The 23510-nt window shown below is 42.2% G+C and overlaps 2 protein-coding genes across 2 annotated transcripts in view; one reads left to right on the top strand and one right to left on the bottom strand.

The window, feature by feature from the left end:
• Positions 1–645: 645 nt before the first annotated feature.
• Positions 646–8880, bottom strand: ppwd1 (peptidylprolyl isomerase domain and WD repeat containing 1). The gene is made up of 11 exons (XM_083793989.1): positions 8725–8880; positions 6279–6381; positions 5983–6086; positions 5747–5867; positions 4988–5435; positions 3614–3804; positions 2771–2960; positions 2013–2194; positions 1513–1594; positions 975–1157; positions 646–877 (listed from the first exon to the last, which is right to left on the bottom strand). Exons 1-11 carry the CDS (start codon positions 8876–8878, stop codon positions 734–736), a joined length of 1902 nt encoding a protein of 633 aa, XP_083650115.1. The 5' UTR covers positions 8879–8880; the 3' UTR covers positions 646–733.
• Positions 8881–9522: 642 nt separating this feature from the next.
• Positions 9523–23510, top strand: part of cwc27 (CWC27 spliceosome associated cyclophilin) — a 56902-nt gene continuing 42914 nt past the window's right edge. Inside the window, 10 exon segments of the mRNA XM_083793990.1 lie at positions 9523–9706; positions 11883–11979; positions 15780–15892; positions 16528–16671; positions 17134–17232; positions 17980–18080; positions 18263–18332; positions 19199–19278; positions 19408–19435; positions 20257–20438. Coding sequence (XP_083650116.1) covers positions 9665–9706; positions 11883–11979; positions 15780–15892; positions 16528–16671; positions 17134–17232; positions 17980–18080; positions 18263–18332; positions 19199–19278; positions 19408–19435; positions 20257–20438 — 956 coding nt within the window. The 5' untranslated portion in view covers positions 9523–9664.

Genomic DNA, 23510 nt, shown 5'->3' with positions numbered 1-23510 from the left:
TAATATGTTAAAGTCTAACAGTTAAACGGTGCCAACACAAACATTAAATGCCATTTACAATAAAGAGACAATATGACATAATGAGGGACAATATGATGCAAATCTTCCCTTCATTGTCAATAGCCACTTTTTAAACAAACATTGAACTAAAAACAAACATTAAACCTGTATATAGGAGGGGCTAGCGCCCCTCAAAAATGAATGGGGTCCCGAACTATGGAACCAGAAATTGCCCTATACATTTAATAATGGGTGCGTTAGACAGGGATGTTTTTTCACAAAGGCTGCTTAATGGTTAAGTGATACCTATATAAAGAATGCAGTGGTGGAAAAAGTACTCGAATGTTTCACGTAAGTAAAAGTATCAATACCGTGATATAGAAATACTCTGTAAAAGTCTGAAATTAAAATGTACAAAAGTATTGGCATCAAAATGTACCAAAAGTAAAAGTACTCATTATGCAGAATGTCTCATTTCAAGATCAGCCATTTTCAAATGACCGAAATACAAATCTACAAACTGTATGTATGTATGTATGTGTATATATATATAATACACACACACACACACTCTCATTGGTGATACTCATTGATGTCACTATGACTATGATTAACAGGACAATAGATTATGACTGAAACTTTCCATTTAAAATACTTTATTCAGTTAAAAAAAGGTTAACAAAAAAGGGACAGCATGACAAGGAAACCTATAAGACTGATAGGAAAGAAAATATCATTTGATGGTAATGTTGATGATGCTGATGTCTTCGTAGGGTTTGTCTGTCTTGGGGTTGACTTTGACATTGGAGATCCTCTGGACCACCTCCATGCCTTTAGCACTCCTTCCAAACACTGTGTGCTTGTTGTCCAGCCAGGGCTGAGGGGAGTACAAGAGCACATGTTCATGAAGAAGATGGAAAGACTAAAAATGGCATGTTGTCATATAAACGATATGCCCTAATGAGTCAACTTACAGTTGGTACGACGGTGACGAAGAACTGCGAGCCGTTGGTTCCGGGGCCTCCATTGGCCATGCTGAGCGTGTAGGGCCGGTCGTGTCTCAGCGTGGAGTGGAACTCGTCCTCAAACTCGCCTCCCCAAATACTCTCTCCTCCCATGCCTGTGCCTGTGGGGTCTCCCGTCTGGATCATGAAGCCCTGCTCATCAGGAAGACCAGAGGATACAGACAGGTAAGACACGGTTCTGAACCAACCAACCACCACAGTGCTTGGTTGGTTCAGAACCTTTTCAGGCCATGACCCCCCACATTAATCATATTTGAACTGACAAGCAGTAGCAGATCTACAAGCTCCAAACACGTCACTTCGCGCCGTGTTTCAAGCTTGCGGATGTGCTACTTTTGATGCTCTTGCGTGACGCTGTAGTATGATCAAGTAGGGTGTTAATTTACGATAAAAAGCCCTAGACTGAGTAGCATCAGCCTCAATCAACCTCATAATGAAAGTATAAAGTGCTGTACAGTTGTCTGAGACGATACAACAGGGAACACACCTTGATTACTCTGTGGAATATGTGACCGTTGAAGTAACCATTCCTGCTGTGAACACAGAAGTTCTCCACCGTTTTGGGGCATCTGGTGAAACATGAAAAAGATCATCTGAATAAACATCTTAACGTACAAATGACACAGAATAACCTGGATGGAAATCATCATCAATTGAACTATCATCATCATCACAGTGGTCGGGAATGTAAAAGGAATGTAAAAAAAAAAAACTAGCAAAACTTGAAGAAGTACAAGCTCCCCAACGCCTTGAGGTGCATTGTGAACTGCTATGTTTGCTATTTTTGATAGCTAGATTTAGTCCAGTGGGGTCCAGGACCTTAAGAGGTTCCAGGGGGTCTCCAGCCCATACCATCACAATAATGTTAACGCAAATACATATCAATTTGGGTGAAACATTTCAGAACCACAGATTTAGTCAATCGTAAAAAATTATAATAATCAAAAAAGTAACTGAGAAGAAGATCATGTCTAGGGGGGGACGTACTCAACAGGGAACAGTTTGATGTGGATGTCTCCCATGGTGGTGTGTATGATGGCACTGTCAGACACTCTCTTGGGACCCTCAGCCTGGGTGGCAGCCATCACCTCCTCTTTAGAGGGCTTCTCATTGAAGATGTCTCTGTCCGAGTCTGCACTCTTTGTATCCTCTGGCTCCCTCTTGGAGAACTGGAAGTAAAATCATGGATGTATAAATAATAGAATATGAATAATATACCGTATGTCTCACAAAACTTTATATACATGGGATATAATTTTTATAATAATAATAATAACACAACTTTATTTGTATAGCACTTTAGCAAAGTTTAACTATCAATGATGAATCACCACAAATATTATTGCAACTGTTTTTTTGTAAATGAATAAATCGAGTAAGCCCAGTTTTATATTTGGTTGTACAATGGGGTCACCAAAGATAGCCGGTCTACAAGCTCACAGCGTATTTAAGTGCATTGTCAGCATGTAGATATGCTATTTCCACATTCTTTTAAACATCTTTTTTAATTACATTTCCCCCAAACAATTTATAATTTTATTGAAATAAATTGAGTGGTGCAACCATAGGGTGCAGCACTCCAATGCCCAGCAATGTCTGTCCCTATTGTCTGTATGTATGTCTGTAATGTATGTCCCTATGTTTACATTGTTTAGGGTACCAACAGGTGACAAAGTGGCGCTGTTGAGCTTCACACTGTGCACATGTGCCTGATGTGTTTGACTAGAACGTTCGTCCCATCTAACCATGTAAAAGCGGTTCTTCTTGAACGCAGTGCAGAAGATGGTGGGATCGGGCACACCACTCTGTAAGGCAGGGTTGTCGGACGCCTTCATCTCAATGGTGGGCGCCACTTGGGAGGCCTTTGCGATGCCTTGGAACAGGCAGAGCTTGACCACACGGACGTTCTCCATTTTTCCGAGAACCCGCACGCACCTTACAAAGCAGACGAGGAAAAGGTTGAGTCATATTTCAGGTGAATTACACACAGACTGTTATTACATGTACTTAAAGCATCACTATGTAACATTGCTGAAATCTTTACCATTGAGCAAATAGAGACTACCTGCTTGCTCAGGGGAAAAATTGAATCTCGACCATAAAGGTCAGAATCTGTGTGACTGTCTAAATGTCTCAATAGAATAGCAGGGAGACTAAATACAACCACCCCAATTGTATAAGTTATATTGTATCAACATACTCGACCATATACAGTAGATTGGACAAAATTACATTTTGTTCATAAAAAAAGGTTACATAGAGTGAGGCTTTAAAATATCTGAAGAAGTCTGATGATTTCATAATCATATAATTTAGAATTAGGACAAACTGATTTTTAACAAGTAATATAAGAGGAACTTGATTTTCAATTTAGTTTTAAAACAACTAGCACGCAATGTCAACAAAGTAGGCTGTCTGGGACCAGGGAGCAATATAGTATCAATCTTTTTCAATTTAAGGAAAGAGCTTACATGTTAGCCTGATTTCTAAGTTGTTCGTTGTACAAAGGTATGTATTGCTATTTTCGGTGAGCAACACCATGGCAGTACAAGATAAGCATTACCAGTCCAGGAACACTTGAAACATACCTGTTGGTTTCCACGTTTATAACTTTGATGCCGAGCATCGTCCCGTAGAGGACAAAGTGCCCTGTCTCGTCAAAGATGATGTTTGTCAAACGGATGCCGTCAATCTTCTCCAGTTCTCTCTCCACAGCCATTCGCCTCCCAAACTCCATGTCGGGCAGCTGCTGCCTCATCTGCTGAAGCTCTGTGATTATCTAACACCACAAAGATCAGCTTTGAGTGAGAATTGTCAATTCAGGTGACTTACTGTACCCACACAAGTGTGTATGTGTGTGTGTGTGTTCCAGCCACCTGTACGCCTTTTGCCCTGACAAATTGTGCAAACCATACCCAATCGCTGTGGTTTCACAGGTGGGCCAACTGTGAGGCATTGTGGCTCGTGAGGCATGCCTGAGCGATCTGCTAGGTGAGTGCCTGCACAGAGAAGCCAATGGCTTTGCGTGTCAATGAGCATGCAGGTTATTATCGCCCGTTTCTAAATTCAATATTATAAATACTTGACCATGGCGTGTGCCTTAGTTAGGGTAGATACTGGATAGCTAACGTTAATGGGTTAGATATAATAATCATAGACTTTGGTCACCAGTCCTCACTCCTTTGTTTTTTTTGTCACTGTATATTTGCATATAATGTGAAATTTGTCCTCTGCATTTTACCCACCTTAACCATTAAGACCAATGAGGGAGGGGTTAAAGGTCAAGTGTTTTTCTCAGGGACGCTTCGATACATAGACCGGGTCCGGGGTGCGGACAGGACTCCCAGCCAAAGGTAGGACAGCTTAACAAATGAAAAAGAATGGGCATGGTTTGCATATTTGTCTGGGGAAAAAGCATCAGGGTGAATTACTTTTTTTTTTAACTACATTTTTATCCCACGATTTTGTAACCCAGTTTTCTTTTTCACCCAGTGCCAATTATCTAATGTAATCCTGGGCGCTACACTTCCTCTGCCAACCTGGGGGGCAGCGGACTGACCTCATGCCTCCTTCTATGCATGAGGAGTCCAAGCTGCTTCTTTTCACCTGACAGAGGGGAATTTCCCCGGCCGGACGTAGCGCGTGGAAGGGACACGTTATTCCGACCAGTTCCTTTCCCCTCCATCAGACGCCCCGGCTGGCCAGGGGGAGGTAGTTTTAGAGACCAGGATTACGGCATGTTTTTGTGAGGGTATCTACCCTATCAGGGTGAATTACTGTATACTTGGTTGCATGCCGCTGTCACCCACCAAAAATAACCTATAAACGTAGAATGCATTGTGCTGTGATGCATTGTGAGCGTGTAGATCTGCTATTTTCTGTGCACAGTAGCGGTTGGCATGCAACCACGTATAAATCAGGCATTACTCACTTTCCAGGACGAACGACCAAGTAGAACTTACTGTCAATGATTCATCAAAGACCCGCATCAGTTTCCCAGTCAGGAAACGGAAGATCCTGACTTTCCGGTCAGTCGCGATGGTGGCCATTTTCTTACCATCAGGAGAGAACACCAGGCTGGTGGGATAGGTTTTGTTTTTTGCAAATTCGTACAAGTCCGTGTCCGTTTTGTACTCCCAGTGAACATACTTGGGGAACTTGAATTCGTTTCTGAAGCCAGTCCAGTATTCCAGCATTCCCGATTTGTCAGCCGAGACGATGACCCTAAACTTGGGATTCAAGCGGATCTGGGACAGTGGCGAAGTGTGCATCTTGTCAATGGTGTGCAGCGGCTCGTTGCCTCCCCGTCCGTCATAGACGTAGATTTTCCCTGTAGATTTCTCTGAGCAGGCTACAGTGTAGATGGCATCCCCTGGATTGTATATCCATTCACACTGGCCTGGATGGAAGCTGCACAGTGACAAACAGATAATGTCATATTGTCAAATCTTTGTTAGTGCTTGAGCAAAGAGAGCTTATTATATATCAAATATTCATGTTGACTTCATGATAGTAATATCATGTAGTCAGTTTCAGTATGATTCTCTGACTTCAAACAGAAACTTCAAAGGACTTATTTTAAACATCTTTATCAAAAGCAAAAACAGCCTATCTTGGCATTAAGGAAATTGCAGCAGATCATATTTCAGTCCATTGTGATTAATTATGCACAGTGCACACAACCTTTTACATGTCATAGAGAACATAATGTGCACACATACCCCAACTTCAGCATATTGATCATGTCAAAGTTGACAACATCAAATACTTTCATGGCCTGGTCATCACCAACAGAGCAGAAAATGGCCCCCTCAGAACTGACAGCAATGCACTCTATCACACCTGCACAAAGTGAAAGGCGCACAGATTGAGATTCCTGGTTTGAGCCAATTGACAAATATCATTTGTAAAACATGATGACAGTGTCCGGCAACTACCCAAGAAATGTCATTCATACCAAGATGGCTGCGAAAGTGCTTCACAAACTCTATTCCCTCATCTTCTTTCTTCTTCCAGAACTTGACATGGCCATCCTGACTGGCTGTGATGACAAAGTCTGTCCTAAGAATGGGACAGATAAACTTTGGTCAGATAACAAAAAGAGAAACTCAGAGTGATGGTGGTTGTTGTTGCATCGAACTGGGAATATCACTGATTGAATCAACAACAGCTTGTTGAGTGTGGAACAACTACAGGCTAAGTAGTACACTAGTTTCCTAGACTTATGGAAACATTAGAAGGATTAAAACTTACTTGGCACAAACAATGTATGTGATAACGTCTCTGTGCATGTAGCTTCGCTCATACATGGCAGCTGACGGCAGATTGTCCAAATAGACACGCTCGTATTCCAACACTAAGGGCAGACAACAAAGACGATTAAATGTCAGACATGCACTCAATAGGTTGCTCAAAGAAAGCTCAAAACGAAGCACTGCTCCTTAGTTTTGATGAAGAGAAAGTGTTTTAAAATGGTGTGCTGGGCTTTATTTGTTAAACGGCTTCAGAACAATCTAAACTCTAAAGGACCACAACAAGAGCACAGCTTAAAGCAGAACCCTCCAAGCCAGTGTTTGAGTCGGGAATAGTCATTGCAGTAATTATTGAATATAGTAGGCTATTGTGTTCAGGAAATTAAACATGAAAATGTGTAAAACCATAAGCTTGGGTGGGAGATCCTGTTCCTGTGGATTTTAAGGAGTTTGAACGAGTCTAGGACAGAGATGGCAATCATGGCATACTGAATAAATGACAAATAATGATTCCAAAAGTGGAATGTGGATTCACTGCATAAATTTAATTATGGACATCCAGATTAAGCAAGATCTATAATTTGCAAAAACAGTACCCATGCTATCATTAACGGAATGGGTAATGGCGTAATGCATCATGTATCGTTTCATTGAGACATTCAGCACCTGATGTCGGGTAGGTAGTAGTCCCGTTGTAGTAAAGTTTCTGACATTTGGATGACTTTACCCCGTAGGGTCCCGTAGCATCTCTATTCGGCTAAATGTTACACAGACATACATACCATTGGAAACGTCCGTGCTGCGAATTCTTGATGGGCGTCAGATGGTTCAAAAGAAGCATATAGGTCGCTATAGGAGACAACGGAAACGGCTGATAGTTTTCCTTTGGCGCAGAAGCGGTTAAGTATCTTTGTTTGACCGTTTTGGCAGCTCTGAAATTCTCTCTTCCTTCCTTCCTTATTGACATCCCATTGTACCGCCTCTCGCACAGACATTGGCTAGCTGCCCGTCCCTACGTTCCTGCCTCTGATCTGCTCTGTCGCAGGTAGCCAGTTCCGGTGCGAGAGGCGGTACAATGGGATGTCAATAAGGAAGTCAAGGAAGGAAGGAAGAGAGAATTTCAGGCCCAGGCCGTAGCGTAACGGTCTGGGCACCGGACTGGTGATCCAGTCGCGGTGTGCCGCGGGTTCGACTCCCGGACCCGACACGGCCTTTACCGCATGTCATCCCCCATCTCTCTCCCGTTTCCTGTCAGCCTACTTTCTGTCCCTTAAAAAATCAATAAAAGGCGTAAGCCGCAAAAAATATCTTATAAAAAAATAAAAAATAAAAAAAAGAGTGAATTTCAGAGCTGCCAAAACGGTCAAACAAAAATACTCAACGGCTTCTGCACCAAAGGAAAATTCTCAGCCGTTTCCGTTGTCTCCTATAGCTCCTATATGCTTCTTTTGTACCATCAAGAATGCGCAGCACGGACATTTCCAATGGTATGTATGTCTGTGTAACATTTAGCCGAAGAGAGATGCTACGGGACCCTACGGGTAGCCCCTCTCGGAACCCTCCGTAAAGCTTTTCTGAAATTTGGATGTCACTTTACGTAGGGTCCCTGTGCGTTACTGTGTTTTCGTATTGAAATGATAGAACGCGGACATCAATATCGTCGTTAACGTCGTGTCTTTACCGTTTATTGTACCGCCTCCCGATGTGCTGTTGGCTTGTGCATGGCTACGTTCCTGCCTCTGATCTGCTCTGTCATAGCTATAGCCACTAGCTAGCCAGATAGGCGGTACAATGAGGTGTCAATAAACAAGGAAGGAAGAGAAGAATCAAAGCGACCAAATTGGTCAAACAAAGATTAAAAATACTTAACGGCTTCCGCGCCACAGGAGATATTCGCAGCGGTATTTATAGGTACTTATAGTTCACAAATTCAGACGCCCTCAAACGAACAAAAGCCGTCAAAGAGCGCAGAAGGACGTATCCGAAGGTATTTACGTTTATTTATGTGTGCATACCCGGTGGCAGGGTGGAGGTGGAATAGGACCCCATGCTATCTGTGTCTCAAAAATGTCAGAAACTTCAGTAGCATTGGGTTCTGCTTGTAGGGCTACCCTATGGGGTAAAGTCATCCAAATGTCAGAAACTTTACATATGTTGGGTTCCGAGCAGGGCTAGGTAGGTAGGTACACGACACCTGCTGGTTTACAAGTAGTACTGCCTGAAGCCAATAAGTCCAATGAATATTTCCCCCTGGGGGGACTGGACTGGACACGCAGGGGATTTAATTGCAATCCAATGAGAAGAGGAAAACATGGCCGGCCCACACAGGTTGATAGATAGATAACTGTGTTCATGAGAAGAAGTTCAAATGCCAGGCTGTCTTGTCTCACTGCGTCTCACACAGAAAGAAACCAAACCAACCACATTATAAGGACATGTAACCCGACCTTTTCTCTTCTTGGTGTGTGTAGCCTCGCTCGGCATGGGTCCGACCCATTCATCACCATCCTCTTGTTCTGCGCCGGGTTGTTCTTGTTCTGTCTCATCATCAACTGCGTCAAGTTTGCGCTTCAACTCCACATTGCTTCCCTCCGCCGCCATGATTGTTGTCTGTTGTCCTCCTGGAACCGGTGGTCGGGTCGTCTTTCCGGGACACCCTACTTCCTGTGGCGCGCATTCGAAAATAGCCGATCTACAAGCTGCGACGCGTGGTGAGCTTGTAGATCGGCTATTTTCGGCACTTATAGACCTCTGGCTTGTTCTTTCTTTCATATTCTTTTACTACGGTTGTTTAGAAAATAACATCTAGTCAAATATGAACACTAAAAAATCGACACCCCTTCCCATTTTAAAATGTTTATTCTACTTCATGCGTACTAGTGCTGTTAAATAGTGTTAACTTTGCGTCATCACTACTAGGCTATCCTGGTATTCTGTTTTACTTCTCAGTGCGGCTCAGATCCGGTCTAGATCCCGCCTACTGTATCCGGTACGCTCCCGCCCACGAGACTATTCACTTATGCACACTGGCCGTTTCCGTATCCGACCTAGACAGGAATCAGGATCCAGAACAACATGCAAAAGTGAAGTAGTATGTATAAACTCCAGATTTATTAGCGGTAGCGGACCGGTTGGTCGGAGGCGTCTGTTGTTTCTACAGGGACGGATTATAATGCAACACCTGAGCCAAACCAACAAAATAGGGGAGTTTATGTTAAAGAGACCATGTTTGTTTGCCTATATTTGTTAAAGACAGTATTTGTTTTGTTTCATAGATTTGATTGATAGCCATATCTATCTGACTTTATAGTCGCGTTGTAAGTACATTAGCCAATGTGAAAAACGTGCTTGTTATTGTTCTCTGCTGACTGACTGCACATCGGAACAATGAGTAACATTTACATTCAAGAGCCCCCAACAAATGGCAAGGTGAGTAACAAAACAGATCACTACAAGCTCAGTGAGTTTGTGAAATACCAGAATGATGGAAAACCATAATGGCTTCAGTCAAAGGTTCAAAGCCAAGTTTATGGCTTGCACTTAAAGACAATGTAATTTGACTGGGATTCAATTAGGTTGTGTAAGTGTAAATGTCTATTCTTCATTAGCCCTCCAAGCAGAACCCAAATGCTACTGAAGTTTCTGACATTTGTTCGACCCAGTGCATTGGGTCCTGTTCCACGTCGTCCATGCCACCTGATTAAAACATTTACTGGCTCATGTTTACATGTTAAAACGCCTCCCCGCGCTCTTTGACGATATTCTTCAGTATGAGGCTTTCTGAATATGTAAAGTATAAGTACACATACATACCTTTGCGAATATCTCCTGTGGCGCGGAAGCCGTTAAGTATTTTTAATATATGTTTGCCCGATTTGGAAGCTTGGATTCTTCTTTTCCTTCCTTGTTTATTGACACCTCATTGTACCGCCTATCTGGCTAGCTAGTGGCGCTATAGCTATGACACAGCAGATCAGAGGCAGGGACGTAGCCTCACAAGCCAACCGCACACCGGGAGGCGGTACAATAAACGGTAAACAAACAAGAAGAAATAAAGCGACCAAATCGGTCAAACAAAGATTAAAAATACTTAACGGCTTCCGCGCCACAGGAGATATTCGCAGCTGGATGTATAGCTACTTAAAGTTACCGAATTCAGAATAACTCAAGGAAAATAATGGCGTCACATGCCGCGGGTCCTATTTTAGAGAGAATCTCCATATCCGCATATAGGAATTTCCATACGAAAGTACAGTAGCGAGCAGGGACCCAACGTAAAACTCAACAAAATATCAGAAAAGTTTTACGTAGGGTCCCGAAAGGGGCTAATTCTTCATATCATTGGACTACTAGTACTAGAGTGTTAGTTCAGTAACAGGTCTCTTGTCAGAAACAGAATTATGTTCAAATCAGGAGAGAACTCATGCATGAGGATACACTTACACTTATAAACAAGTGAAGTGATGAAATAGGAAAAATATTAAAGCAGACACAATCGAAAATGGAACATTGAAGCTGATAGTGATACTCCCATCTGATTGGATGAAATTCTTGTGACACACTTGGAAATGTATTTTCTGTTTATTAAAGACCTGGAGGGACGGCAATTTTTGCTATCATAATATTGAGCTTTAATAAAAACAAACATTTTGTCCCGGGGGAGCGGGACTCGAACCTGCATCACACTGTTAGACTATCAGAGCCTAAGTGCCCAGACCGTGCCGCCTCTGTCAATATTTTTTCTGCAGGTGGCTGATAACTGCTGATATAGAGGGAAATTATGGTGTACTTAAATGTATTGTTTTGTTATGGAAACACAATGCAAAGTTACATAATATGTCTTTCAGTTACTGTTAGCAAAGAATGTAAGCATTGAAAATAAGTTAAATAACATATTGCATGTTATATAGTAGGTATACCCTTGGTTCATGTTGGGTTAGCTACTCAAGACGTTTTTTTCCCTCTTGATATGAGGTTGCATCAAGATTCAAGAGATGTATTTGTCACGCTCATACATGTGTGTCATACATGTGTGTGTGTGCGCGTGCGTGCGTTCGTGCAAAATATTGGTTTGACAAGCTCCACCTGACTTAACATGTATGAATGAATCCACAGGCCCCCTTAACTCAAGAGTCAAGAAGAGTGTACAAACGGGCCCATTTGGTTGCATTCTTTTTTTTTTTTTTTTTTTTGCGGCTTACGCCTTTTATTGATTTTTGAAGGGACAGACAGTAGGCTGACAGGAAACGGGAGAGAGATGGGGGGATGACATGCAGTAAAGGCCGTGTCGGGTCCGGGAGTCGAACCCGCGGCACACTGCGACTGGATTACCAGTCCGGTGCCCAGACCGTTACGCTACGGCCTGGGCCCATTTGGTTGCATTCTTAAACTCTGAGTTACAGATATGCAAGGGTCCATTTGGTTCATAACTATCAATATGGCCATGGGCGTTCACAGACCCCACCGCTTTACAGTACACTGGGAAGTGCATTGTGCAAGTGTGTGTCAGTCTTTTCAGTGACATTTAAAAAATGAATATTCTGCTAACAGTTATCAGAATGAAAATGTAGAGAAAAACGTAATAATTTTGCTCTGCTGCTTTCAGGTTCTGCTGAAGACGTCAGCAGGTGATATTGACATTGAGCTGTGGTCCAAGGAGGCACCCAAAGCATGCAGGAACTTTGTGCAGCTGTGTATGGAAGGTAATGACTCATTGGCTCCAGGCAGAACTACTGCATCAGTATGACATCACTGCCGATAGAAGGTGCTATCCTCCTAGGTCACAGAGTTATCGAAAATACCCTATGGTCATCTTAGATATAATAAACTGTGTTCCAAAAATGAACAAATGAAATGAGCCTGGCAATTTTACTCATATGGATATAAAGCATCAACGGACGGTGAAAACACAGACGTTCTCAAATGTAACTCAACATATCATAGTCTTACATACAATAAATATTTAACCGCGTGTCAAAAACTAAAAACGTGAATCCCTGGCAAATATAGATGCGGCCGTTGGTGCACAGTGCAACTCCACCACGAAGAGCCATACTTTTATGCACCCACTCACGGGTAAATATTTTGATATCAAGACCACTATAACCACAACCAAAAATGTTATAAACCTGCTAAAATGCCTATGCGCTCTAGGTTATGTTGGAACAAGGTGCTAAAGACACTAATTTCTGAACATAGAAGTAGCATCCACAACCAAGATTCTAAGAACGCCATTGCAATGCAGTTCATGTCCGCTAAATAATGTGGCCACTCGCAGATATCAGGGGATTGAACATGTAAAATGTCCTAGGCGAGGAGGAGATCTGAATAGATTGCTGCTACAGCAATAATCCTTTTGGATTTATACTCTAAACACGATGTCTCCAAAAGGAATGAATGAGGACTTTCCTCATTCTGCTGGTCTGTCACATAACTAAGATGGCCTTGGCTTGCATCACCCTGTAGGGGTTATACAGATTAGCACACACAGGTGTCAGTGATTGTAATCACAATATATGACATACTCCCAGGCTCCCCACTAAATATACAAGTGCACCCAACACAAAAGTAACCCAGGGGGTCCTTCTACTGTACTGTCACTGTACTGTACTGTCACACTCAAAATAATCATGACTTGCGCAAGCAGAGCGCGCAAGTACGAGTTTCGCCCGGGACTCATATGCACCGTCCCAACCGTTCCATGCGTATGCACCGTCCCGCCAATTATGATGTGTATGCACCGTCCCAGCAATGTTGATGCGTATGCATCGTCCCAGCAAATGACGTAATGACTAATTGTGCCTGGTACGGCAGTGGTGCCAGATTACATACATGTATACATAGGAGCATTACCTTTAATCCTCCCAACACTAAAACATATCGTCATTACGTCACCATCGAAAACCAATTACACTCTGGCATTGGGTCCTTTAAAGGTATATTCAGTGATTTCACTTAATTCAAATATCACTTATTTTTTTGTTTTGTTGTGATAATCCTCTCTACTATAGAGTGTGCTGACCATATAAGGAGTTCCTCCCTGTCCCCAGTTAACCCCTGGGGGTCAAAAAACCTTAGGTTTCGTTTTTGGCTCTCTATCCTGATTGGATGAAAGGCTGGGTCCCACAGCCAAAAACGAAACCTAAGGTTTTTTGAGTGAAATCACTGAATATACCTTTAATCCGCATCTTTATTATGTAATCATTGAGAGCTAGTTATACATATACTATGTATATGTATAAAACCACAGTATACCGCTAATCAACTTACAAATTACATACTGTATAGTGTATACATATAGATAGAGGCATTTCCTTTAATCCACCAGTCACTGATTGACATATACGTCACCATCGAAAGCCGTCACTTGTACGTATTAATTACAACATTATGTTTCTGAAGTGTATAAAAACAATTACCATTGTCAAAAAGTAGTTTAAAAAAAGTAAATATCTTTCAAGTAAGTCATAAAGCTTTATTCTAGACAGGGAAGGTATCCCAGGAATAGGGTATCCCACACTGGCCAAAGTGTTAGGGCTTCTCTCCTGTATGAATTATCTGGTAAAGTTTCATAGTACGGATCTGACTGAACCTATTCCCACACTGGTCACAGTGGTAGGGATTCTCTCCTGTATGAATAGAGAGTATGCGCATGCATAAAGTGAATGGCAAAAGTGAGTTTAAAGTCATTTAACCTTGTTTAATGCAATCAGGACTTTTCTGTTTGGATGTGTGGGCTGTCAAGCCTGTGATGGCCAGAAAGTAGTTTTCTGACACTCAGTAGGCATTCCCGCATATTGTCTGGGTATAATGATGATGTCATGTGCATACCCTCTATTCTCTGGTGAAGTTTCAGAGTACGGATCTGACTGAACCTAGTCCCACACTGTTCAGTGGTAGGGCCTCTCTCCTGTATGAATTCTCAGAAGTTTGAGATCACTGCTCTGGCTGAACCTAGTCCCACACTGGTCACAGGTGTAGGGTTTCTCTCCTGTATGAATTCTCTGGTGACATTTGAGATTACTGCTTGTGTTGAACCATTTCCCACATTGGTCACAGTGGTAGGCTTCCTTCCTGAATGAATTCTCTGGTGATGTTTGAGATGACTGCTCGTGCTGAAGTCTGAACCTAGTTCCACATTAGTCACAGTGGTAGGGCGTCTCTCCTGTAGGAATTCTCTGGTGTTGGTTGAGATATTTCTGCTGTAGATATGTTTGAGTTGGGCATTAAAGACATCTGGGATGGAGAATGAGGAGAGAGAAAAACATGAATATGAATAAAATCTCTGTCTGTACTCACGCACACACGCACAGTGAGCCTCCTCGTCCGTTTAATTTAAAGCTCTAGCCCTCACATTTCTGCTTTCTGTTGAAAATTAAATAAAACTGTACAGTGACATAAAGACATGCATATACCTATTCTGTGTAACTTTAACATAGGCTGCTTCTGCATGGCTGCCTGGTAGATCTGTTCCTTCACTGATGCAGTAGCTGAAAAGTTGTCGGACGACGCCTCTCTTTTAAAAAACCCAAATTGTTCATCTCTTTCGGTCCACTGACTCCACTCTGATGGTTGACATTTGAGGCCCGCTTTTAACGTTTGGGATCTGACTTTACTACTAGCTGACATTTTATGGTCTTTACTCAGTTCTCTGCTCCGCTTACTGACTAAACTCACCCAGATCAACACTGACTGGACAGAACATTGCTAACATAACCAGGACCAACCCATTCTCCACCCACTCTCCACCCACTGCTGCAGCGCTCATAGAGTCACATTGTATCGCCTTAACCCTAGAACACTAAACCAAACTTTTGGCACACCATCACTGAAGTATTTTACCCGATATAATATATTCCATAAAAATATAATTCTCATCAAAATATATTAAAGTAAAAAAAAAACAAGATTATGCGGGGGCAAAAGCCAAAATCTGTTAAAAATGTGGGTATTATTTTATAAATAAAAATAATAATAAAAAGAGCTAGCAATTTCTCCTTTGGTTCACCCATTCCTGGGTGGGAGTGTGGGATTTATTACTATCATTCTATCACTAAACCCGGGTGAAATTCACCTGAACACCTGCCTTTAGAAAAAAACAGGGATGTGGGCAGGGAAACATGCCTACCTTCTATGATGTCACTGAGCATCCTGAAGGACCCACCCACCTAGACCTAGGGTTAATCAGTTTTAATTCATTTGTCATATATTTGTACTAATAGTTCGCAATTGCTGATATATCCATCATCTAATCTGTTTTTGATGCCAGATACCGGTGCTGTGGTTTTAACCCATTTTGGTGTTTTAACTAAGCATTATGTTATACTTTAGCTATTTAAAAATAGCAGATCTACAAGCTCATAGCTTGTAGGTCTGCTATTTTTGAAAAATCGTGAAAATGCGGCACAAATCTTTGAATATATATTCTTTCAGAATACTTAAAAAAAAGAAATTCGACATCAGGCCTAAATGGGTTAATGTGTCATTTTGTCATTTTGTCCAGGTTACTATGATGGCACCTTGTTCCACCGTGTGGTGCCTGAGTTCATCGTTCAGGGGGGAGACCCCACTGGGACGGGGACTGGTGGCGAGTCTATCTACGGTCGTCCCTTCAAGGTCAGGAAAACCTCTCTCCTAGGACTGTATTTATTTCCCTGCCAGAGCAGCGGTTCTCTAGCCTGGGTTCCCACAGTGATTTGCGTTCCGTGAATTTGTTTTGTCACTCGCTACTCGGTCTGGCCAGCAGGCAGCAGACTGGTATTTCATAACGTCACCTGTTACGTAGCCACGTTGTTTGCTGATACGTCGTCAGCAAGCGCCACTTTATGTCCATGCTTTTCTCACTCGAGACTCAAAAAAACATATGGTTAAAAGTAAACACTCAGTAGTACAAAAACCTGATGGCTGTTGTGGGGTGAGACGGACAGCCATCTGTTTTAGACCTCAATCTACATTCTACGCAGTAAACTCCTCAGTGTTCATTTAACTACTCATATTCTTCATAAATGAACGCCCTAGTTGATCACACTACAGTGTCACACAAAAGCATCAAAAATAGCAGATCCGCAACCTCAAAACACAGCGTGAATCGATCTGCTACTTTTGCCATTCTTGAATTTGAATCCTGAGAAGTAACAGTTTTGGACCTAAGAGGTTTCCACCCAACAGAGACAATATGTCAGATTCCTGATTGTACTGTGGGGAACTGTGGGAGCCTCTTAAATATAACTTCCTGTGCTCCCGCTTTTCAGGATGAATTTCACTCCAGACTGCGTTTCAACCGCAGAGGACTCGTCGCCATGGCAAATTCTGGGCCTCACGACAACGGGAGTCAGTTTTTCTTCACGCTGGGGCGTGCGGATGAGCTCTACAATAAACACACCGTATTTGGCAAGGTAAAGAACATTTTTGAGGGGTGCTAGCCCGTCCTATGTCCAGCTTTGAGGGTTTGTGCACACACAAACATTGTGTTAACAGTAACACAAACATTGAATCCCATTGACAATGAATGGCCAGCTTTGAGTGTTTGTATAAACACAAACATTGAAGACGAAGGTGAGGACGCAAATTGTGATTGGCCGGAATGAGATGATGTATGATGATAAGAGCGCCCCTCACTTCACACAGGTGTGATTTTTTAAATGTTGTTTACTTAAGTGGTCTATAAACTGTTAACAAGTTTCTTCCAAGCGCTTATAAATGTCTTATAATCTAACAATATCTACAATGCTATTATTAATGTATATAGTCGTATTGACACATAATAAGCATCTTATAGGGACTTTTGTACAATGCAAATGCATTCGGATAGATAAAATGATCGTATCTCCCTGCTGTTTTGTTTGCGGTGTGTGTAGGTCACAGGAGACACAGTTTACAACATGCTCAGATTAGCAGAAGTTGAGTGTGACAACGAGGAGAGACCGCTGAATCCACACAAGATAAGAACGTCGGAGGTACAGTACAGTATGTGCCACGGCAGTGCGCCTTCCCAACCTGTGGGTATTGCAAGTGTGCCCTCAAATCAAAACACTAAGATTGTATTGTTAAAATTGCACTCTGTGACTTTCCTCTTCTACCCCGGATGTGAACCCGGTTTCCCTGTGCAAGTGCTGAAAGTTTTACCACTGAGCTAATAGAGCCTGCCTGCTTGCTCAGGGGATACAATCTTGAGCCATCAGGTCAAAATTTGTGTCAGATCCTGTGTCTCGTTGAGACATCTAAATGTCTCAATAGAAAAGCAGGGAGACAAAATACAACCAAATCCAATTGTATATGTTATTTTTTATTAACGCAGCGGTAGTCTGTCTACCATACTTAGATTGGCCAAAAAAATGTATTTTATTCATAAAAGAAAAGTTTCATTGGTTTTCTTTGTGATACAGATACACTTAAAGTATACTACGGTAGTTCCATTGAATCCAGCTGGAACACAATCGATTGATTGATCGATCATTAAAATAAACAAAAACAAACAAATTAAAAAAATTACATGTCTGAAAATGAACGCCGCACACGGCCGATGGCTGCTGTGTTAAGTGGTCAAAAGGGTGTGTCGTTCAGGATTTTCAGGTGGGCCCTGATCCAGAAAAGGTTTTGGGGAATCACCATCCTATTGTCATCCAGTCCACATTGTTGACATTCTTAGTGTTGCGCCACCTACTGTACAACACCTGTCATAAACATCGTTCTGTTCTTCACAGGTATTACATTCTCCTTTCGACGACATCGTTCCCCGTGAATCGAAGAAAGACAAGAAGGACAAAAAAGTGGAGGGGAAAAAATCTCAGTCAAAGGCCACAAAGTGAGTCCTCGACTCCTCGGGACTTTCGACACAACGTGTCGAAAGATGCAACCTATCGTGCAGATCACATACGGCTACTAAACCTATGTTTTGATCAATGCACTCCGAGCTTCATTGTTCTTCTTTTTATTCATCATCATCATTATTATTACTGCGTTAACGTGTTTACATGTAATTTCTAGGAACTTCAGTCTGTTATCATTTGGAGAGGAAGCCGAAGAAGACGAGGAGGTGGTGAATCAAGTCAGTCAGGTAATCCATTTAGAAGAGTCATTTGGCTAAGTTTGTTGTTTTTTTCAAATGTAAGGTAAAGTGATGGAAGAACACTGATCAATATCACAATGTAGAAATACTTCTGTTACAAAAAATATATAAAAAATAGAAATATAGAGATACAAGGTTGCTGCCTGACAGACTGCCTCATTCAACCTAATAGTTTGATATTTGCCAATGTGTTTTCCGACCGTTTATTCGTCACCTCTCGTCATCCTCTGGGTAAAGACCTTAATGCATCTAAACAAAAATAAATACAATAATAAATGTATTTCCAAGTCGACTGTCAAAGAGAATATATATTTTAATAAAACAAATCATCTCTGTCGGGTGGAACTGGAAACCAAACCTCATATTTCCAAAACTGTTAACTGTTTTAAGGAGACTTATTTCTTTTTTTTGTACACGCGGAGAAGTGAAGGGGCGACCGACAACGCAAGCGTATTTTTGTGAGCGCGGTCCCGGGAAATTGTCGCACGTGCTCGTTTCGTGTACGTGCCTGTGACTGACCAGACCTGGATTCTGTTTAGCTTCTTTTTTCATGCTTGCGTTGTCGCGCCCCTCATGAGCAGACCTGGAGCAGACCTCTCGTTGATCCAGGCGACAACGTCTGCGTTAATAGATGTCCGTCTGAAAGTACCTTTACATTTCCAGCATTCAATTTCAACAACAGCAAAGGTAGTAGATCTATAAGCTTCGCACCGCATTTCCAGTTTGCGGATCTGCTACTTCTGCTACTTTTCTGTGATCCTGTAGTGTGCTCAAGTAGGGCGTTAATTTCAAATAAGAGGTTTTTGCCGGACAGCAACAAAATGTGTATTATTTCTGCCACGTTGTCTCTACAGACACTGAAGGGAAAAAGCAAGAGCAGCCATGACCTGCTGAAGGACGACCCCCGACTGAGCTCTGTTCCAGCCGTCGATAAGTATGAAAGTCTATAGTTTACACACTGGTGCCACACAATCTCCTTTCCTTCAGGAAAGTGTTCTTATGATAAAATCCTTATCACACACTATCGTAATGGTAATTTGATGTATGCTTTTCTATCCAAAAGGAAAACCAAAGCCGGAGACACAGCTGAGGTATGTACTGTAACCGGCCAATCCCCTTTCTTACTTTGTTATATGACAAATACCTAAAGTAGCTTGTAGATCTGCTATTTTTGCTTTATTTATTTTTGCCTATATTGACACACCCCGAACGCAGCGCAGATTGATATGAGCCAGGTGCTCTTGAGTCTTTCATTCGACAGCGGTCTGTCATAGGGTTGAGCGGTCATTGTTCAAAAATTCCACACCGCTCAGTGATTGACCAATCAGAATCAAGCATTCAACCAAGCAGTGTAATAATAATATATAATAATTGGCTCTCTTCTACATCCACTGATTTTACTTCTTGGACAATGCCCTCATGTTCAAAATTGTTTTTGTTTTCTTTGATGCTTAATTGTGTGATTTAATCATGTGATGTTTCTTTTTTGCTTTTGCCTACTGTTTTACGCTTTTGTCTCAACTCCCCTCTCTGCAGTCTATTTATGAGCAGGCTACACTAAGACAGGCCCAAAATATAGTCACTGATGTTACCCGTGTTTTACATGAGGAGTTTGTACTTCTGCCCTTCTGTACCTAGAAGGTACAGCGAACCGAAGTGGAAGTACATCAGTTTAAAAAAATATTTTTGTACCTGTGTCAACTAAAATGTTGAATGAGGCTCTGAAACACCATTGACTGTGAGAGGTTAGATTTCCATACTATTTGTGTGCACTTGTGTAATGTTGTCCCCCCCGCTGTTATGTATTTCTATTGTGTTTTTTGTCACTGATGTTTTTTGTGTGGCTGCAGCAGGGGTCAAAGTCCAAATTTCCCCTGTTTACATTACTTTGACCTTCCTTGACCGTGTACAGGTGAACGACGGCGATGACAGCGAGGTGGAGATGGGCGCCGGCGAGGATGAGTACGACTCTGACCAGAAGGAGAAGATGAGGGAACAGGTCTCCAAGAAGCTTAAGAAAGACAAAGCTGGAGACAGAAAGACAGACGCCAGGGAGGACGAGGAGGAGGAGCGAGGGAAGAAGACCAGCCGCAGGTATAGACACAGTAAAACACCAGACTCTCTCTTTTCCTGGTGTTTTGGCATAGTGTTTGTGAGGTTAGGGTTAGTTAAAAATAAAAAGCAATAGTGTTGTTTTGTCACATTATGTGTATATATAGTCCGGGTAGCTCAGTCGGTAGAGCTCTCACCTTTGGACCACAAGTTCATGGGTTCGATCCCAGGCACCGCCAACTCAGCGAATGAGTAGCATCAGCTTGGTGCAGCAAATCGTGCGAGAAGTACTGAGAGCTGCATGTTACCGGCTGATACAGACAATAAGCCACTCCCGACCTACTTCTTCTTCTAGTATACAGTATATGTGAAATTTGTCCTCTGCATTTACCCATCCTATAACAACTAGTCATTCTACGGCGCTCAGGAACAATTATGGGTTCGACCCCGGGCTCCCCCAGAGTTAGTGTCGAAGTGTCCTTGAGCAAGACGTGTACTAATTCCTCCCGATGTGCATGTTGGTGCCTTGCATGGTTTCCTCTGTCATCGGTGTATGAATGTGTGTGTGAATGGGTGAATGTAATGCACCTTCTATGTACTGCACCTTGGATAAAGGCACTATATAAATGCACCATTTACCATTTAGTTTATTTTGGTCCCAAGATGATGGCAAGTTAATTTGTTGTAATGCAGTTGGAAGGCCTGTTGGGAGCAGTGTTGTACAAGAAGAAAACTATCAACAGTTTACCAATAGACATAGTTGGTAGAATTTAGTATGTAAAGTAATCACATGCACAGCAACAACACTACACATTTGGAAGCAGAAGACACGTACAGATCTATTTGATATTGTTACATTCGTGACATATATGTGACAAAAAGAAAATAGGTAGTTGGTTATTATGTACTTGTCATGCATTGCAGCGTTCATGTTACTCTAAGAGAACTGAATGTAATGTATAATATTAATAATCGTCTGTCTGGTGGAAACCTCATATGACCAAATCTGTAATTCTAACATAGCAAAAGTAGCAAGCTTGAAAGTGACACAGAGGTTTCTACCCACAGCAACCATATAAATGTACTTTTTGAAAGGTAAGATCCTGGACCACACACACACACACACACACACACACACACACACACACACACACACACACACACACACACACACACACACACACACACACACACACACACACACACACACACACATACACATACACACACCCCTCATGGGCCACCAGGGGGTGCCCCCAGCCCACATGTTGAGAACCGGTGAATTTAATCATCTCTCCAGCTCCAGGGAGATAGTTGGCTTCAAGACCACTGCACTTTAATACTTGGTGTCGCACCAAACATAGCAGATCTACAAGCTTGCGACATGTCGCAGTGTGTAGATTTATTTCTGCTGCGTAAATCTGTCTTTTGGTCACATTTCGGCCTATCACAATATTATAATGAATTATTTGAGCTGATCACAATCATCTTTTGATAATTATCCTGATCGTCATAATCATTTCTGTGTTGAAAAATGTTAATATATTTAAAAAATATATACATTTTCAAAAATAGCAGATCTACAGATGCTCAAAACGTGTCACGACACGCTTTGAGAATCTGTTGATCTGTAGATTTTTTTTTGAACGACAGAACGACAGAAACACGATTAAAATCGTTAATCGCAATTATTTGAGCGATTGTTAATCGTCATGTCATAATGGTGACAGATTACGTCTTACCTAACAGCCCATTCGTGACATATTTGGTATAGGTTAGTAGGAATGATGTGACAGGTCTTGCCATGCCTTTTTAAGAATCTGTTTGACAGAATCAGATTTATGTCCCTGACCGTGCAGCCTGTTTCCAAGTCGCACTGGTACAAGTTACCTTAGTTCACACCCACTGGACGGACATCTTTGGGTCTGGCTATAAGGCTATGGCTGCCAAAGAAAAATGAACCTTGGCACTCGAATCAAATTACTCTGATGCTGTAGTAGAAGCAAGATGTAGCCCCGGCCCGGAGCCAGCAGTGGTAGTCACGGTGGGCGCCCGGGGACTACAGTGGCCCCGTTTCTACCAAAATAACTTTGGTTCTACAACTGGTTCTGTTCTACAATCTTGGAATCTTGGTGCGTTCACAGAACCGGCGGCCATTTTTTGGTTCCAGCTCTGAACCAACTTTTAGGTTTCTGAACCAATTACTTTTCAGTGGAAACACTCTGAACTGGTTTAATAATAGGCGAGAAAAACAACTGGGGGGTTGAAATGCGTCTGTGTTTAGAGTGTCCGTCCTGAGACTGAGAGGTAGGGTTCCACCCCTGCCCGGGTCGTACCAAAGACTGGGACCCAGTGCCTCCGTGCTTGGCACTCGGCATCATGGGGTGGATTGGGATAAGTTCCTGCGACATACTAGCGTTCTGTCCAGGCGGTGTCCTTGTGTACATCATGTCCAGTGGGTATAGTTGTACATAAAGCTGCCTCACGCTACAGAAACAGGAGATATGCTCGTGCCCTGGGCCCTAGGGCTCTATAGGATGCTTATTTACCCCCTCGCCCTCCCAGAATAAAGATTTGTGTTAAAAAATGATTAAAAACCCTTTAAACTCTTTAGGATTTATATTTATAAAAAAAAGCAAATGTACAAGCTCGCACGCAGCGTGGTACGAAGTGACGGAGCTGGAAAAGAGAGTGGGAAAAGAGTGGTGAAAGCTGGTCGAGTGTTTGGCTGAATGTTTTTAGAGCAGTAATTCTCAAACCCCCCCCCCCCCAGTTTGATATGCACTAGGGCAATGGACCCCCATTATTTACCATATCTCTAGCCAAAATATATATTTTTAAGACTTTTACAAAAGAAAAGAAAATTTCCATACATAAAAAAAATGTTAAGGAGTACTTAAACAGCTGGCTGTTGTCATGATGCGACACATTGTGTGCTTGTCTTGTGCTTACCTCTCCTCGAGCTAAAACGTTTGGGAAAGCACTGGCGTAGACAAGGCTTCGAGGCTACCAGAGGGTATGAAAATGAAGCAAAATCATTATGATAATATAACCCTTAAGATAGGCTTAATCTCTCATCTGCCTCTTAATGCTACAGTTATCTGTAGATGATGT

The sequence above is a fragment of the Protomyctophum parallelum genome, assembly GCF_964188405.1.
Source record: "Protomyctophum parallelum genome assembly, chromosome: 21".
Classification (NCBI taxonomy): Eukaryota; Metazoa; Chordata; class Actinopteri; order Myctophiformes; family Myctophidae; genus Protomyctophum; species Protomyctophum parallelum.
This window is presented reverse-complemented; position numbering and strand designations above follow the sequence as displayed.